The 19,883-nt window shown below is 30.0% G+C and overlaps 1 protein-coding gene across 3 annotated transcripts; it reads left to right on the top strand.

Annotated features, from left to right (window-relative positions):
• The first annotated feature begins 246 nt into the window (after nt 1-246).
• Nucleotides 247-19,386, top strand: LOC107166751 (Nna1 carboxypeptidase). 3 transcript variants are annotated; one of them, XM_089216798.1, is made up of 13 exons: nt 247-399; nt 1,952-2,127; nt 2,752-2,913; nt 3,014-3,240; nt 7,477-7,623; nt 7,712-7,850; nt 8,312-8,425; nt 8,497-8,607; nt 9,513-9,682; nt 14,321-14,480; nt 14,549-14,776; nt 14,888-14,979; nt 15,543-19,386. In XM_089216798.1, exons 1-13 carry the CDS (start codon nt 321-323, stop codon nt 15,724-15,726), a joined length of 1,989 nt encoding a protein of 662 aa, XP_089072924.1. In that variant the 5' UTR covers nt 247-320; the 3' UTR covers nt 15,727-19,386. The 3 variants fall into 3 exon arrangements, with proteins under 3 accessions (XP_089072924.1, XP_089072925.1, XP_089072926.1); XM_089216799.1 differs by lacking the exon at nt 247-399 and adding an exon at nt 614-735; XM_089216800.1 differs by lacking the exon at nt 247-399 and adding an exon at nt 1,713-1,776.
• Nucleotides 19,387-19,883: the final 497 nt, after the last annotated feature.

Raw genomic sequence — 19,883 nt, 5'->3', positions numbered from 1 at the left:
TTCCGTGTATTAAACTTCCGAGTGCGTTATACGTAAGATTGAGTTTATGAAAAAGGGTTGTACAATGGAGTAGGTAGGAACACGCACTACCCGTGTACTTATCATAACACACACACACACACACACATATTATATTGCAGATATTATATACATAATATTGTACTGTTGTCATTATAGCCTGTTACTGCTTAAACCGAATGCAAGCGCAGCAGCATAATACACACAATAATAATATTATCGATTGGACACAGTCTATACCGGTGTCACCGTAGTAACCGGACGAATGTTGGTGAAAGCGCGGTGTATCGCGAGTTTAAAACATGGATGGGGCCAACACGGACGTTAAAATGGCACAGGTCAGAGACTTGCAAGCGTCGCTATTCCCGATTTGTACGAAAGGTACAAACATTATTTATTTTTTTTCAATAATAATAACATACGTCTTGTTAATAATAATAATGATATTTGATAATGATGTATCTGAGCACACGTGTGTCTGTGCGATCGGGGAATACTCACGACAATATTATAATAATAATATTATTTTCTAGTAAGACGTTTTTTTCAACCATTCACATTACTTATGTATATTATGTTGTATTTTCGTTACAGCGCAATACTCATAGTATTATACTATACCTAGTATTAAAGTTAGTCGATCGGTTTCATATGTCAAAATTTCAACATTCAAATAATGAATCCTCATGAGTATAAGCACGTTACACATTTGAATAGGTAGGTACCTGCCCTACTACAAACACTGTATTTATATGAATTTCGCTTAGGTAGGTACTATAAATATAAATTATATATCTATACCCTCAACCTCAAATGTAGGTATTGATGAATATTCGTAAACTATCTATATAATTAGTAATAAAAATAAATATATTTTTACTTTATTATAATTTCTAGAATAATACCTATATGGCTATATACAGTCATATTATACAAATATATAGTTTGCAAGAAACACATCACTACAATTTATACTTATCGTACTATCTCGTTCACGAGTAGGATCGCAATAGGTATATTACAATACTTTACATTCTACATAATTTGCATTTAAACTGTTGATAAATCGTTAACAAATGCCACGCTTTATTGGTAGGTACGATAAAAATTTAATCCTAATGTCGTTATAAAATATGCGCCTATACAATAATATGTATTACCCATACTTTATGTTTGTTTCTCGAGTTCGTGACATCACACGATAAAATGTTGTGCAGTATCTTTTCAAACTCAATCAATTTATTTAATAGGTATGACGCTATCATCGAGTATAATATGTTATGTTTTTGATTAATAGCTCGTGTTACATGCCAAAATGCCATTGTTTTAATATTCATATTTCAGTATTAAAACGGATTCAATTTACGAATAAAATTATTTTCACTTAAAGTACCTACAACCTATAACTATATTATATTATTCGTCTGTGTTTCTTATGTATTATGTCACGTCGAGTAATAATAATAAATAAATAATAATATATTATAACTGTAACAGTTACTGTAATATTTTAAACGCAATTCGATATCTCGAATGTTGTCTAACATTTATTCTTCAGTATACATACAGTGATAAGAAGAAGCATTAACCATTCGATAAACTACTTTCGAAAATAATACTTTTCCATATTATGAGTTAATAACAATTTTGAACAGGATTTATATGCAGCGTAGCTCATTGAGCTATATGTAACATTATATTATAAGCTATATATTTTCATACTGGATATAGGCGCACTCCTTACAGAATACTGAATAGGTATTATATAAGTTAATTAAACAAATACATAAAAAAAAAATCGAGTTTATGGAATATTTAGAGACAAATAATTTTATTTATTCTAATAACGAAAACAAAATAGATTAAATAAAAATACATATAATATTGTTGTAAAATTTTATTTCTCATGATATGTGAATCTTTTATTTTAAAGGGTCGTTTTTAAACAATTTACTGAATCGTACATTGAGGAATAGTCAGGTGGACATAAACTCAGACGGCGACACAAGGCAGTTAGATTCTAAATTACGAGACGTTAAAGAAGTTTTTCCATTAATGAAAGAAGTAGACTGTCCTTACCAAGCTGCAAGATGGCCAATGGAGTGTCAAGTGAGAAAAAGAACTATTAAGTGCATTATTAATATAATTTCTACTAAACACTGCAAGCTCAAGAGCCATTATCACATGATTATAATTTATGGGAAAACTCTAATCTAACATAACCTACCTACCCTATGCTTTGATACATTTTCCATTTTATCCATGTTAATATTATATTAAGATAATCTACTTTGTTTTAAATAATATGAGATTTTTTAGTATATTTTATTTGAAACAAAACAAACTAACTTTAATCTATACTTTTTATTTAACGTGATTGTTGACTAATGTTTTGGACATAATATATATTATGTGAATTGTATAGGTATAAAAAGATGGTTTATTATTTTGTAAATTAATTTTACTAGTATTATATTTATGTTAATTTAATATTTGAACATTTCTTAATTTGAAAGTTACAATTTACAAAATAATATAAAAATAATTTTATAAATTTCTACTTTTGATATGAATTATTATAGGTTAACTATGCATATTAAATTTTAATGAAAAGTTTGCCCGATTTAATTGTGAATCTCCATTTAGTTTTAATTATTTTAGGTCCATTGTTATTCTTTAAATTAATTTTGTTTTAAATGATTTTTAGAATTTAACTCAATTCAATCTATCTAGGTTATAGACGATCCTGTTATTCACATTCACCCGACGTCTGCGTCTTACTCAGAAAAAGAGCCTCTTTACAAGTTTACAGGCAGAGAAATACAACCGAAACAAGTAGGCGAAGATTCGGGAGAAGTAATATTCAAATATTATCCTATCAGTAGCGTGAACTATGTGAGTTTAAAATTAGAATACTGTATTGGACAGTACTCATAAGTCATAGATTCATTTTTTTCCAACACAAGTTCATTGATTGAATTCTTGCAATTTATAGTTTTGTCGTTCAGCCGTTGGTGGTAGTGCGTGTACTCAAGCACATAGTAGCCAAGACCCTTCTGATTTAATTTTTGAATCACGTTTTGAATCCGGTAACCTAGCCAAAGTTGTCAAAATAACTAGTACGTATTATGAATTATCGCTAAGATCGGATATGTATACCAATCGGCACACCCAATGGTTTTATTTTAGAATAGAAAATACAAAAAAAAACATTAAATATAGGTGAGTAAACTATTTTGATAAATTAATTGAGACGTACTAAATGTAATGTATTATATTAAAATAGCAACGGAATTATACCTTCAATATACATGCAATTTAAAAATTAGTAAATATTTATTTGAAAATTGGATTTATATAGGTCTGTAATATTTTTTTGATATATATATATATTTTAATTTAATATGTTTAAAAAGCTACTTCAGATATAATTTAGTTGTGATTTAATAGAAGAGTAATTTAATTTTTGAAACATTAGGTAGGTACTCTTTTATCTCAAACTAACTGATATCAGTGCACTTTGTGGGCCGTTAAAAATATCCACTCTATATGATTCAAAATGTTTGGTTAATTCATCGTTTATACCCGGCTAGTCATGATCAAAACTTCCCATGACAATTTCCCATGAATTTACCATATCTTAATCTCCATAAAATATTTTTAACACAGCCATTTGAAATACAAGACTAAAAGTATATTCAAACATAATATTTTATCACATTTTTAGCTTTGTAAAGGTGAAACAATTCTTAAAATTGGTACCTTATAACAAATTGCTCATTTCTTATTCTTCCATACTAAATGTATAACCAACATAGGTAATTCGTTGTACCATAATTAAATTAAATTGTCATGATTCGTAAGTTATAATAAATAAGTACAGTAGAACTTCGATTAACCGTCACTCGATTAACCGTCACTCTCTGTTATCCGTCATCGGTCATCGCCGAAAAAAAAAATAATTAGGCGATTAGACGATTGTGATAAACTCGTCGTGGTGCCCAACATAGTAACTATAAAGTGTATAAAAATAGTTTGTAATATGTACATATCCAATATGAACGATAAACATGATAAACGAACTATAAATTTATGTGTGTATGTATTGTAATTTAATCAGTGACCGACGAACAGCCTACGTGTAAGTGTGTACCGTGTGTATTAGTGTTTTCGTAAATTATGTGTCGTGTTTCGAAGATGGCAGAAAAGAGGAAACGTGTTGTATTAGGATTCAATCAAAAACTTGAAATTATTAAACGTTTGAAGAAAAGTGAAACTGCTACAAATATTGCTCAGATTTATGGTGTGGGGAGAACAACAGTGAATGACATAAAACGGGATGCTGAAAAAATTGAGCAACATGTGTCGCAAATGCAAAGTAACGATGGAGATGTCAGAAGTCGTAAAACCATGAAATCGGCAAAATATGAACAACTTGACAACGTTATGTATCAGTGGTTTATTCAAGCCCAAAGTCAAGGAATTCCACTTTCTGGTCCTATTATTACGACCAAGGCAGGTGAAATGAATAAAAAACTAGATGGCGATCCAAACTTTAAAGCAAGCACGGGATGGCTTGATAAGTTTAAATTTCGTCACGGAATTCGTCAACTAGACATAAGTGGAGAAAAACTTAGTGCGAATAGTGCAGTCATTGCTGAATTCAAGGAACAATTTAAATTGAAAATACAATATGATCTTAAACTCGTTAGAGAACAAGTTTATAATTGTGATGAAACTGGACTCAATTGGAAAGCTTTAACACAAAAAACACTCACACTGTAATTATAAGTTATACCTAGTTTCTTTATTTTTGTGAGTCTCTACGAAAAAATTTAAGTCGCTGGGGCATTAAGTGATTTTCCTTTTTCATCAAATTAAATATTGATAACGGTCGGATTGTTTTTTCACCAAAGCAAACCATAGGCGTGCAGCATATATTTCTATATAACTTTTATTTCAAGGAACATTTTAAGCACATTTTTAGACATTTTTAGTGATAAAGTACATTGTAAATTTGTCAACACCAAAAATAAATAGCTATTTATTTTTCGTATTTAAAACAATTTTTTACACAGAAAATGCAATAAAATAATTTTTAACAATTACAATTTAATTTTTAAATACTCATTAGTCAATAGGTACACCTAATTTATAAACTTATAATACTAATATGCGCTCCCTTTCATTATTCATAGATTTGAATTCATCAATCACTTTTTCAATCTGAACGTTCATTAATTTTTCTTGTTCAACAAACAATAATAAAAAGGATTCCAGTCTTTCTTGCAACATTGTACTTCGAAGTTTTGATTTTACAATAGGTAATTTAGAAAATACTCTCTCACAGCTACAGCTCGTGACAGGTATAGTGGCAAAATGTATTAAAACCTTTTTAAAATTTGGAAATACATTTTGTCTTTGATTTTCTTTTAAAAAGTCTAGTTGCTGTCACGATGGCGAGGTCCACTACGAAGTCGGCCTATTTACCACGCCCCCTTGGAACCGTGTTCCGTTTTAGGCCATAATCACTATAAGTATAATCGACAATTGTATCACAAACAAGCAGAAAAATAGAAAAAAATTGGCACCACAGAAAGAGCAGATGCAGTCTAGGCTGCATGTGCTGCACCCATGCGCACGCCTATGATTAGCAAACCTTTTATTTATCTATAACATATTTTGCGTGTTTGGCGCACAATACCGCGGCAATCTAGGCACTATAATATAATATCATAAATTTCAAATAATTGATGGTTCATTAGAAGAATCAACCTAAGGATTTGATACCATTTTAAAGATCTATAAAATATGAGTATCTTGGTTCTCACGAATTTTTATCACTAACGTCACTTCACTCAGCGAACCGGAAAGGAAAAACACCTATGAAAATAATTTCTTAATATTAAAAAAAAACCATAACATCCCGCAATTATAGTAATTATACATCAGAAAATAAAATCTTGATAAAATTTAATAAAAAAATACAGGAAACAATATTTGAAGACAAAAAAACAACGGAAAATATTATATCTATAGTAAAAATATAGGTAATTTTTATTTTCTAAGTGTTTGGTATTTTAAACTATTTATAATAATCTATTAACAGTATGATGGTATTGTCTTAAATAATAATACCAAATATCAATTAAATAAATAATACATTGAACTCATTACTCAACCCTCTAGACCAATTTATTTGTTTGGTTGATTGTATTATATTATGGAGTCTAAATTTAAATTATATAATATATTATTGATAATTATTTTAATAAATCTCTAAAAATTGAGTGAAGTTTGATTGAATTCCTTTTGCAACGTTATGACTTATGTAGGTGAATCGAAAAAAAATATTATTTTCAATGGTAAATTTTGGAAATAGAAAACCATTAAAATACTCGCAACCTATGATAATATTTGTGTTGTACATGACATACCACAAACAAATCTGAAAATACCCAATTGTACATAACATACCCTGCTAATAACTACACATTTTAGTCAAAATATAATTATAGGTAATTAGCTGATGGGTGCCCTTAGTTGCCCGTTAAAAATACCAACTCGATTATATGATTCAAAATTTGTGTTTAATTCTTTATTTAATACTCGGTGTAGCTAATTAATAATTATATTCAAAACTTCCCGTGAAAAATTCCTATGAATTTCCTCCCTATCTTAATCTCCATCAAGATTTTTAATACAGTCATATTATAAAATACAGGACTAAAATTATATTCAATCATAATAATTTTTCGCATGTTTAGCTTTGTTAAGGTGAAACAATTTTTAAAATTGGTATCTAACAACAAATTTTTAATTTCTTATTCACCCATACTAAATTGTACAACCAATAGCAATCCTATATAAAAAACAAAAATATATTTATATTAAATATTATTAGTATATTCTATTAGAAAATTTAAAAAAAATTGAAAAAAGTGAGCCAAATTTGTCCAGCCATTTTCAATTGATATACATTTTAATATATATATTATTATGTTAATATTATTGTTCGTCTAATTTGTCACTAATCTATTGACGGTTGAAGAATTTGAATATAAAATGTTTTGTTCTAAGCTTTGGAGTTTGGAAACATGGTGATAGGTATAAATAGATTATATAATAATTTCATCACATAGTGTTTATAATATAAATAATAGTTTATGGAAATGTAATTTATAAATTATATTTTTACTAAAATGTGTATTTTTTTATTCTTTTCCACCTGGCAATTTTCGTTAGACATTTTACCCATACTTTGTCATTTTTGATATAAATTTTATTTACACTGAATATTTTTCTGTCAGATATTCTAAGCTACACTCACATTATACCCATGTACAGATATACCTATGTATATAATAAATTAATAAATATAATAACACGACTTAATAAAATATAAAAAAATAAATACACCTTTATTGATTCTAAATGGTTAATTATTATTTATTTCAGATTTTCCATTGTCAATATGTATAAGTCTGAAAGTCTTTTCACTGCTGGTATGAAACCATTGTTGTACTCTACAAAGGATGCAAGTCAAAAAAACGTGGGCTGGAGACGTTGTGGGGAAAACATTGCTTATTACAAAAACGATGCACCGTAATTATGTTTATTGATTATTTGTGTTCTTTAAATGTACGTCGTTATACATTTGGTTTTACTTCGTCATTGTTTTTGGCATTTTCAGAAATGGTGATAGCGAGGATAACCCACGTTACATCTTTTCATTTCTCTTAGAGTTCCCACACGATATGGACACTGTATACCTGGCCTATAACTATCCATACACATATACGAACTTACAAGACTATTTAATAAAACTCAAGGTGATGCTTTAGGACAGTGGTTCTTAATATTTTTATAATAATATATTTTTAAGGAACAGTGGCGTATCCAGCATTTTTTTGAGGGGGGGGGGGTTAAAAAAATATAACATTAGATTGTGTTGAATTTTATTTGTGATGTGTTGATCGATCATTAAATGAATTAAACATTGAATAACTTTCGGGGGGGGGGGGATACAACCCTATAACCCCCCCCCCCTAGATACGCCACTGTTACGGAATAATCGATTATGATTATAAATTATAATATTAATTAAAAAATGTTATTCTAAGATCTCGATTTTTAGATAACATAAATGTTTAACGACTAATAGTTGTTCTTAATATTTCTAATCCTTGTCATTAAACAATAAGTTTAATAAAGTGTAATAATCATTATTGATAATTAAAAATTAACAACTAGGATAATATTTATATTTTTATTAAAAATGTCAACGATTTAGGATGACCCGGTTAAAGCGGTGTTTACAAAGCTTAGAGTTTTGTGCCGAACATTAGCCGGAAATAATGTACATTATTTGACTGTAACGGAGCCTTGCCAAGAAGAAGATCCTAAAGTATATGTTATGATTTATTAATTTTATTGTTTTTCTGTATAAAATTGTTGTTTTCTTACATTTTATTTTAGCAAAAAAAAGTAATTGTTTTAACAGCACGTGTCCATCCATCTGAAACTCCATCGTCTTGGATGATGAAAGGATTTATTGATTTTTTAACCGGAGATTCATCACAAGCAAAGGTAATTTAACAATAGACAATTTATTAATTATTAATCTATATAATAATATATGATATACCTAAATATATTTGGTAGTAAAATTGAGGTGTGCTGTATAATTCAAGATTATAGAAAAATAAATTAGTTTTTATTAGGGTTAGTGTATGAGAGGCCAACTGTAAATTAAATGAGGGAGAATAGATTAAGATATTTCAGTCACGTTATAAAGAAAGGTGATAAGAGGTGGTAACAGCGACTGTGAAAATAAATGTACAACAAAAGAGGAGTAGAGAAAGAATCAAAAAACAGAAGGGTAGACAGAATAAAGTTTGCCACGAATATAGCAAGAGTTTGAATTAAGTAGAGGGATAAAGGAAAAATCCTTGTGAAAGTATAGTAGATAAAATAATAACCACCGACCCTTTATAGTTATGAAAGAAGTGCAATGGAAAAAAAGAAGATATAAATTCCAGATTTTTGGAAAAATCATCCCTAGAAAACAGATTAAACCACCTCACTGACTGTAATTTGTATCTTGTACATATTTGAGATGCATATCAGAATCATAAATTGAAAATTTTTTCATAATCTGATAACTTAAAACCAAATAGAAATTTTCTTTATCAAATAAATTATATTATAATTCATAACGTTGCAGAGCAGTCTGTGGCCGTTTAATCTAATTAGTTGGTACCTTGGTAGGTGTATGAGTTTGGGCTCCTTTAATTAAGTTCTCTTTATAAAAAGTGAGGTGGGTTGTAAACAAGTCAGTGATATATCTTCACATCTGTAAGACACATTCTGGCATAGTGGCATGAGGGGAGGCTAAAGCATCTATGAATTTGTAAATACAATATCTGTATCTACCCCTTAGAAAAAATAAAGCCATTGAAATAGGACGAAAGACTTGACTACAAATTTTATAGGAATTACGAAATCGTTTTATTTTCAAATTGATACCAATGTTGAACCCAGACGGCGTGGTTGTCGGTAATAGTAGATGTTCGTTAAATGGACGGGACCTAAATCGGCAATATCGTAGTGTTATTCGAGACGCCCATCCGGTTATTTGGCATACAAAACTTATGCTTCGCAGGTATGTATTGCTCATGTATAATATTATAATATATTTTCTGTATTTATATATATTTGGTATTTATAAACACATGTAGTGATTCCATTAAGTTGTAACAATAAGCCTGTGACTTTCAACAAGATAGTAAACATTTTAAACAAGCAAATTTTTTCCCAAAGCCAGTCCATTTTTTATGAATTATGATGAATACCAGCGAACATGGGTAAAGAAGGCGGGCTTTGTTGACTGAATTCTTTGTCCCTTAGATACTATTTTAAATTATATTTACAAGAAATGTGTATTTCTTGTTTGTGTCTGTAGGCAGGGCCGGCGAAAGCTATGGGCGACCTGGGCGACTGTCCAGGGCGCCAGCACGTAGGGGCGCCAAACTGAAAATTATTTTTATTTATTTATCTTTTAAAACGCATTAACAATCTATACAATTTGAGGTAACGGTCCAATATGCGACCTACAAATGTTCCTCGACCTACCGATAAGATTGAGTTGATCTACAGGTTTCTTTATCGCGATAATTGTCATTATGGGCATTTTATTCTATTTTATTTTATTTTTGTTCTCCGATAGGTATACCTACTTACAATCTTTTATAATACTTTACTGTCCTCAGTTAGTACAGTTCCGATTTCATTCGTATGTGTCGAGCGCTCGTTTTGTGATTTTTTATTTGAGTTTTATTTTGTGCGTGTGAATTTTTATGTTCAAACTCAACATGACATCTACTATTGGTCACCTATATAGGAACATTATTAGAGATGAAGTGGTATGTGTTCAATATTTAAAAGACCGAGGGCTATTACTGGCTGATAATCCGATGACATGTATAAAGGTGAAAGACGGTGTCGTATTGAACCATCAGTGTGTAGGTCGCATATTGGACCGTAAATCAGTGTGTAGGTCGCATATTGGACCGTAAATCAGTGTGTAGGTCGCATATTGGACCGTTACCCAATTTGAAATATTCATTATCTAATGTCGTTTTAATTGAAGATGCATCTTCAATTGTCTCATATTAGTCATATTTGTAGAATATAAGAATAATATAACAGTGCATCGATACCGCTGGTTTTGATGTAAAAATAATACATGGAATTATGGAAGCATACCACCGCATTTGTGAAAAACCGTGGCGGTAAAACTCATTCGGACCTTACGGTGAAAATACCGCAGAATATAGCGTAAATCAAAAAGACACAATTGTCTGACACACACAATTATTTATTCAATTTATTGTTTTCGACGAGCTCTCGCTCCGTACGGTCTGCTGTGTAATGTCAAATACTCAAATGTATAAGCTAACAAGTAGGTAACTGCCAACCATAGGCTGCAAGCTGGGGCATTTGCCCCCCGGGCTTTTTCAAAATATTTTTTTTAATTGAATGTTTTAAGATAAATGACTATATATACTATACAACAAATTTAAAGTATAAAATAAGTTGAAATATAATAAAATATATTACTACATTGTACACGAGTATAATAAAAAATGTTATTATTTTAAAATACCTAGTAAAATTATAATATTTATCCTCAAATCCTAACATTGCCCCCCCTAGAAAAATTTCTGTGGGCGCCAACAGGTAATCAATATTCATATGATGATATATTTTGTTTAGTAAATTTGTGCATAGTATTTTGGTTTCTTTTTTACAATAAATTCCGTTTTAATTAATAAGTAGTTAGTGAAACCAGAAACACAATATTCCTATATTATAGGCAGTGGTGGGCTGGTGGCGTGAAATAATATTATATTATTTGATTTGATATTTTATGTTAATGAATATACTTTGAATTTTGATAATTGATATTAATATATGATGATATATAATAATTAATATATGGCGCAACGGTCGATATAACGAGGTGAATCGCACATTCGCATATTTATTATTATGAAAATTAGTATTATTAACTTAACACGTTTTTCAGAGTATCTATAAATATGATAATATAAATTTAATATTATTTTCGTTGTACAATTTTATAAGTTAATAAAATAATATGTCTAACCTTATTACAATATTGTTATGATACAAAATACATGCTATTTTATTTAACTTACTAAAAAACTTAATTTTAATACTACTCAAACTAGTCTTGGCGGGGGGGGGGGGGGGGTGTTAAGGGCGCCAAAACTTCTTGCGCCGGCCCTGTCTGTAGGTAGTTAATAGTTTTGTATAATTTGTTTTTATTCTATTCTGTTGGCTTTTATAACCTTCTGAGAACTATCATCAAAATTTCTTTCCACTTAACTCTGTTTTGGATTACTGTCTTCCATGTTCACACTTCTAATTTATAGAGATTTTTTTCTATTTTATCCATCCATCTTTTTCTAAATCTCTTACGAAGTCTCTTTTTTTGTAAGTTTTTATTCAAGTAATGATCTAAACTTCTTTTACTGATTTCTGAGCCTAATATGTCAAAGCCATTGAATTTGTTGGCCACTTATAAAATTGGATACTGGTGTAAACCCTTTTATAATATTCTGCATGATGCAAGTTTAGGGATGAACTAAGTCAGTAAGAATCGTTTGCGTATATTCAATCATAATGTCCAATCTTTAGTGCCATTTTTGAGAAATATTTTAATTTCATGAATTTATTTAGGGTGAATTATGTTATAATTATTTATAGTTAAATTATTATTATTATTTACATTTCCAAATGCTAATTCTTCATAATCGTCGTTGTCATCTAACATTATTATTGTTTTATAAACAAGTTTATTATCTTCGTTTTTTCTCTGCTTTTTCTCTGTTGATTTTTAGTTCTTTTTATTGGATGCATATTCTAAGGCATTTGATGTTCTTTTACTGTCGATTAACGAGCAGTTAGTTTAGAATAGATAGTTAAAGTAATCTGAAAACTTAAGTACCGGAATTTTTTGGTTTTCTATTATTACACCTGTAGACTCTTTTAATATTTTTCTTCTAACTTTTTCCAGCGCCATGCTGGATAACAACAGAGAACAGTGCATCCCCTTCCTTCAATATGAATTGTATTTATAAAGTTTTTGACAATGTATTCTTTGATTTTCTTCAATATTGTGTATTGGTTAAGCTAATCATCGGTATTCAAAATTCCTCCATAATATTAAAGAGGCTCTCTCGGTGTACACTATCACAGTTTTTTTTGAATTCAACAAAAAGCTACCAAATCTGTCTGTATTCGTATTCGTAATTTTTTTTCTATTATTTGTTAAATGTTTGACAGCTACTCTATTACCAACTTATTTTTCTAAAACCACATTAGTACCTTCCAAGTTTCCTTTCACAAGCGGAAATTTTCAGTTCACTTAAATTTTTGGAAAAATTGTATAAGCTGCGTTTAATCATGAAGTGCCTCTGCAGTTTTCACAGAATAATTTATCTCATTTTTTATACAATGATATAATTATTGTTTCGATTCAGCTTGATAGAACCAATTTCATCAAAGAAATCCTTTTGCATAGCCTTAGTATAAATCAGTTTGATTATTTTGGTGTCGTTTCATTTAAAATTTGTTCATTTTTTAGTATCATTGAATTCATATTGAGTTTTGTGGCATCTACGCAATCAGTTATTCGTTAAATTAGGTATTCTTTTCAGCGTTTGTTTATTTGCCCTAGTTTCATGTGATCAGACTGTGATTTATTTGATTAATTTGTTCACTGTTTGGCTAAATCCGTGAATGTATATAGATTTTCTGACGTGCGAACGTCGTGCTTCTACTATAATGTTATTACTTTTCAAAAATTACAATAATATAATTCCATTCTCATAACTTATCTCATACAGGTTTTCATTTCCTATCGTAATGGAGAATTGTTTCGCACATCTACATTTGATATTTAAATCACCTAAGTACCCCAACACATCTTTAATTTCATTATCTGGTAGCTTATCCTAAGTTCGGGCAAAATCCTAATAAAAAGCGTCTACCTTCATAGAAAATTCAGTTGGTACATATGTGCATATTATGGAAATATTTATTGAATTTTTTCCAGGACAGTTTTAGTAGTGGTATCCTACTGACATAATACTTTCAAATATGTTAATGTCTGAAGTTATAATTTTGACAAACATTGTCAAAATCAAGGAAATTGTCTAAGTTTTAGAAATTCATAATAAAGTAATAATAAATAATGATTTAAAAATATTATTTGTAGGCAGGTACTTGAAACTTTTAAAGTATATCTGAGAAAATTAATTCTACATACTTTTTTACTTATAGTAAAATAAATTAGTTTATTAACATAAATATATACTTGGTAATTTATGCAAGTAGACCGTCTTCGGTCAGAATTTTTTTTCGTATACAATCATTTAATAACATTGAATTCAAATTTTATACAACTTTCATAACAGAGACTCATACGGCAAGTAATGTACAGTAGAGCGGTACCCACTTTTTAATTATGTAATATTATATTATATGTATTATTATTGTACATAATTACATTTTAATGATTTTTCATTTAAGACAACATGACTTATAGTTATAAATATATATATCAGTATTTTGTTCGTATATTTATTTTTATGAAATAAAAAAAAAACTTCTAAAAACTGAAGACTTAAAATCGTATACAACAATTTGAATGAAGAATTAAATAATTAAACCTTTTAGAAATGTACCTATGTTATAAATGAAATATTTTAAGATTAATTGAAGAACGCCAAGTAGTGATGTTTTGCGATTTGCATGCACATTCGAGGAAATCAAACATTTTCATGTATGGATGCGAAGGAAAAGGCCACGAAGGTAGAAAACTGCAGGAGCAAATATTTCCACTCTTGCTACACAAAAATGCTCCAGAAAAAGTATATTAGTTGCATATTTTAAAGAAAAAATATGGAAACTAACGTAATTTATTGTGTTCATGTCACAGTTTTCGTTTGAAGATTGCAATTTCAACATTCAGCGTTCAAAGGAAAATACGGCTCGCGTAGTCGTGTGGTTGATGGGTGTCGAGAACAGTTACACAATGGAAGCATCATTTTGCGGTTCATCTCTTGGTTCTCGAGCAAACACTCATCTCACCGTCAAAGACTTTGAAGATATCGGACAGACGTTTTGTGAAACGCTGTTGGACTACTATAATGAAGATCCCCGAAATGTTTGTGTTTTTAAAATATCAATATTACATAATATGCTCGTATTATATTTTCATTTATTAAATATTTATTTTTTGACAACTATAATAATTGCCTGACTTTTTCATTTATAGGAAAGAATGAAATTGAAAATATGCAGCCGACTTATGGAACAGGGATCCAATGCAGAACAACCAAAAAATATAGACATATCCGATTACTCGAGGTAAAAATTACAAATATATATAACCAATATTATATCGTAAGAGCATATTAAATTAAAATAAGCAATTAAATATTTAATCATGGAACCATATTACCGTGTTGTGTCACTGCCAAAATGTGGTTTATTTATATTTTAAGTGTTCAAAGTACAAAATGTATCATAAGGTACGATTAGGTAGTAAAAACAGCAGATAATAAAAACAATTGTGAAAAATGAAGATAATCTCTTATTCATTCTAAATTTACATATAGGTTTATAATTTTTAACTACTTTTAATCATTAAAGTTAATGTAAATATGTAAATTGATATTACATTATATTTTATCTATCAATTGTTAGTTATTTCTATACGCTAAAGATAGAGGTCGAAGATACTGGTCCTATACTTATATAGGGTATGGACTATGGTTAGGTACATTCAAACCGAAGTACATATTAATATTTACTTGCTTATATAAAAATAACCTTACATAAAATTTAAGTTACTATTTAGGATAACTTGTTAGTTTAATTATTTATCTGTCTTCTTATTTATTTAATGTAATTTACGTTTATATGTTAAGCGACGAAAGTTCATCGAGTGTATGCGAAGAAATTGTTGACAAGTTGAACTTCGAAGAAGACGCCTCATCAATGACGCAACTATCAATAATTGTACCTCCTAGCACACCAGTTGTGCCGAAACGAAAATCACGAAAAAAAAAAAGAAAATCAAAAGATTGTAATACGAAAATTATTACGCCCTAATGCTTTTGTCATTATTGATAAATCCCATAACGTTCTAATCAGTAACATTTATGTACAGGGTCATCTAATTAATGCTCTAATTTTTATCTAGATATTTTGCATATTTCTATGATATTTTCATATAGGTGAAATACTTTATCTTCAATAAAATTATACCTTATTGTTATAGTAGAAACAAAGAAAATTGCAATAATTTTTAATAATAAGTAATTTTTCATTTATTTTTATTTTTTTTAGTTTCGGAGGCGTTTATTTGTAATATATTAAACATAAAATTTTTTATGAAAATGTCTATTCATTAATGCTTAATTTAAAGTAAATATATAATATACAGTTTGTACAAAGTTATTTAATAATCCAATAGCTGGAATGACATTCAAATGTAAATATTTCTAATCGCTATACTGCCCATTTATACATCATTAGAAATTTTAAATGCTAATGGTATTGGTTGTACAAATTTGCAACTAATAAGTGATATCTATTTGTTTAATAACAATTCACTTAGTAGTATATTATGTTGAAAATTTTCAAAAAACTAACTAGAATTCTAAATTCTAAATATCGATTACTTAATTACTTACATTTAAGTACAAATCAATTAATATCGTGAGACATTTTTTTATAAAATTTAAATTTATTTTTTTTAAATTTATCAACATCCTGAAATAGTTACGACTGACGTTAAAAATATCATCCAGTGTAAAAACTTTCTTTGAAAGTTAATACCTATGTACGTTTCAAAAAATAAAATCAAATAATGATTTTAAAATTAAAGGGAACAGTTAAAGCATAAAATTCATTATTGCATTTGCAAGTAAATACTTCCATTGAAAAGCTATGTTTTTCATATCTAAAGGCACAAGATACTAATAAAAAATAAAAAACATAGGTACAATTTGATATTTAATTTTATATAATACAAATATTCATACGTTTATCCACCCAAATGAATTAATTTGGATTTTTTGTAAATTTTAAGAGATACATAATAGTCTATTTTAGATAATACAAAAAGTGACCTCTGTCTATTAATCAAGATAATTCTCAATACTGTACCAATAATAAAATAAATATACTCAGGACTATGAATTTGTTAGCAGTGCTTAAATAAGTAGTGTGTTATCTGATATTTGGTTATCAAACGAAATATAGCAAATTATAAAGGTATTCTTTTATTTTAGAATGTCCATTTACTATCGAAAGTTATGAAAGATAAAATTGTATTTAAACATAATATTTGTATGTGCATTTTGTACATGTTATTACTGATTATAAATAAGTAGCACACGAATTATTTATATGTGATTAATTATAAAACACCTTTTTACAATCCGACTGAGCTAATTTGTTGGCGTTTCATAAAAAAAAAACGGAAATTTAAATTTTTTTTTTAAAAACATTAATTAAAAACGAAAAATTCTTCCAAGTTACCATACTTAAATATTATAATTTATCGTGGTTCTCGAATCTCTATCGAATTCATTACCATAATCAATGGTACGTGACAGCCTTGGCACGGTACAGGATCACACAATGAGGTCGACCGTTTGACGTAGTCGATTATTGGATGTGTGCTCCATAGCTGACCAGAGTGCACTACCGTTTGTGCCAGTGGCCAGTAGCTGTGTCTGTATTCTATCCCCATGGTGTGAGATTTTTGAATCCGTATTCCCAGTACTCACAATAATCGTGTCCAGGTGGCGAACAGTGACCATGAGTGGTATTCTGTCATGATGCTCCCCTTCACTCTTCTGGAAATCTATTAAAAATTTAAAACAGAAAAGCATAGTGCCCACCACTCTACGCTGGAACAGTAATACGATTGATAATCCTCTTGGTTTGGCTAACCTATTTTTTAAGTACATTTATTCTATGTATAATAACTCAATTTCTCCACCTGGGAATATTTCTAACATTAATAGTATTTCGTTTGAACTTCCTTCTAGACTTCACCCTCGACGATGTACAACTTGCTCTCAACTCCTTAAAAAACACCAATTCCAATGGCCCAGACGAGATTTCAGCACGTTTACTTTTTAATTGTCAAGATTCTATTCTTTATCCTTAATTCCTACTCTTTAGGCAATCTCTTGAAGGGGGTATCTTTCCAGCTGCTTAGAAAACATGTTCTATCACCCCTGTTTTTAAATCTGGAGATCCCTCGCTTGTTTCCAATTACCGGCCTATTTCCATCATACCACACTTTTTTAAACTGTTTTATCCCCTTGTCTACTCCTCTATCAAAAGAAGTCTTAACTATAATATTCTAATGGATAAGCAGCATGGTTGCTGTAGTGGAAAATCTACTGTCACCTATCTTTCACATCATACATATTAAAAAGCTTTGAATTTGATTGTCAAGTTGATGCTGTTTTCACGGAATTTAATAAAGCTTTAGACACGGCCATTCAAAGCCGCCTTATCTCTGAATTAGATTCACTTGGTATCGATAATCCTTTACTTTCATAGATCCCATCTTATTTAAGTCAAAGGAAGTCCAATGGCGTTGTATCTGACTTATTTATAACTCCATCTGGGGTGCCCCATGGAGGGCATCTCAATCCCTCTTCTGTTCATCCTTTTCGTCAACTCAATTAACAGGTATATTTCGTCCTCTAGAGTCCTTCTGTTCGCTGATGATATAAATTTTTTTTCAAAAATTACATCTCCGTCTGACTGTCTTCAACTTCAAACTGATCTCGATACTTTCTCTATCTGAGCTCAGCATATAGGCCTAACACTCAACCTCAACAAGTGTCATATTATGTAATTTCATAAGAAACGAACTTGCATAATCCATCCTTATTCTCTTAATGGCTCCAATCTCGAGCGTGTTTCCACTATCAAAGATCTCGGTTCTATCTTACTCCTTCTCTTTCCTTTGAACTCCATATTGATGTTACTGTTGGTAGAGCGTTAAAAATTCTGGGGTTCTTAAAGCGCAAAACTAGTCTTTTTACATTCGCTTTCTGTCTTTGTTCGCTTTATTTTTCCCTTGTTCGCTCTGACCTAGAATGTGGCTCAAGTGTATGTAACCCATATCTAGCTAAGGACCAATTGCGTTTAGAGCTAGTCTAAAACCTCTTTCTTTCCTACTCCACATTTAAATTCAATATTGATCACCCACCCCATGATTACCAATCAGTTAGAACTTCCTTAAATATCCCTACTCTCGCCTCTCACCGTGTAGATACTGACCTTTCCTTCATAACCTCTCTCTTAAACGGCTCAATAGATGCCCCGAACCTACTGTCTTCTATCTCCTTCCACGTACCTGTGCACTTCACTAGAAATCACTTCCTATACCTTGTCTCCTCTCACCATACTTATTACTCCCATAATGATCCGTTAGATAAAATTTCCCGTCTGCTCAATAGCTGCATCTATAGCAGACTATGCTGATGTTTATCTCTACTGAATGTTTTCTTCCTTAGTTTTATTTTATTTTAACATGTACTTTAACTGAATACTGTTTAGTATAAGTCTAAGCTTAAGTCTTTAATTACAACTACTGTTTTCAATATATATTATTTCATTACTATCATTTCTTGTTAATCAACTAATAATTACAATGTATCTATTATTATGCCGTTTGATGTTAAATAATTTTTTTTTTTTAAATAGAAAATAAAGCAATACAGTTTTGTTTTTATCGGATAGCCGATTTTGTGACGCCTTTTTTTACTAAATAGCATTGAGCTAGCCTTATACTTGCAATAGTTCATTCATGGGGGTGCTGACCCTGTTGTGAATCCTTGATCGGGCTTTCTGTGGGGACACTCCAAATCTCCAGAAGGCTTCCCTATATCCCGGCTGGGCTGATTTGCCGGTGTGTTATTTGGGGTCCATAGGTAGGACTGGAGCACAGTTCGTGGTTCCCTGGGCCGGTCCTCTCTCAATATTCACTCAGACATTGGTTTTTCTGAGGTAACATTAAGTCTTCTATTTAGTTTTCTCACTTAGAGCGATTACTCTCGTATGTAACTGGTCCCTAGCTAGTCCGATCTGTCACTCTCGATTCAAGAACCGTAATTAGTTAGTACTCTGTACCGGATTCTTACTTATAACCTCATGCCATGTCTGACGAGATCACCCTTCTTCGGTACACTTCAAAGTCTCGTGTGTCGACACCTGAAGCACACTAAATACAACCT

This window comes from Diuraphis noxia, unplaced genomic scaffold, assembly GCF_037042655.1.
Source record: "Diuraphis noxia isolate RWA-SAM2 unplaced genomic scaffold, SU_Dnox_SAM2 contig0001, whole genome shotgun sequence".
NCBI lineage: Eukaryota > Metazoa > Arthropoda > Insecta > Hemiptera > Aphididae > Diuraphis > Diuraphis noxia.
The sequence above is the reverse complement of the archived record's forward strand: the minus strand, read 5'-3'. Positions and strand labels throughout refer to the sequence as shown.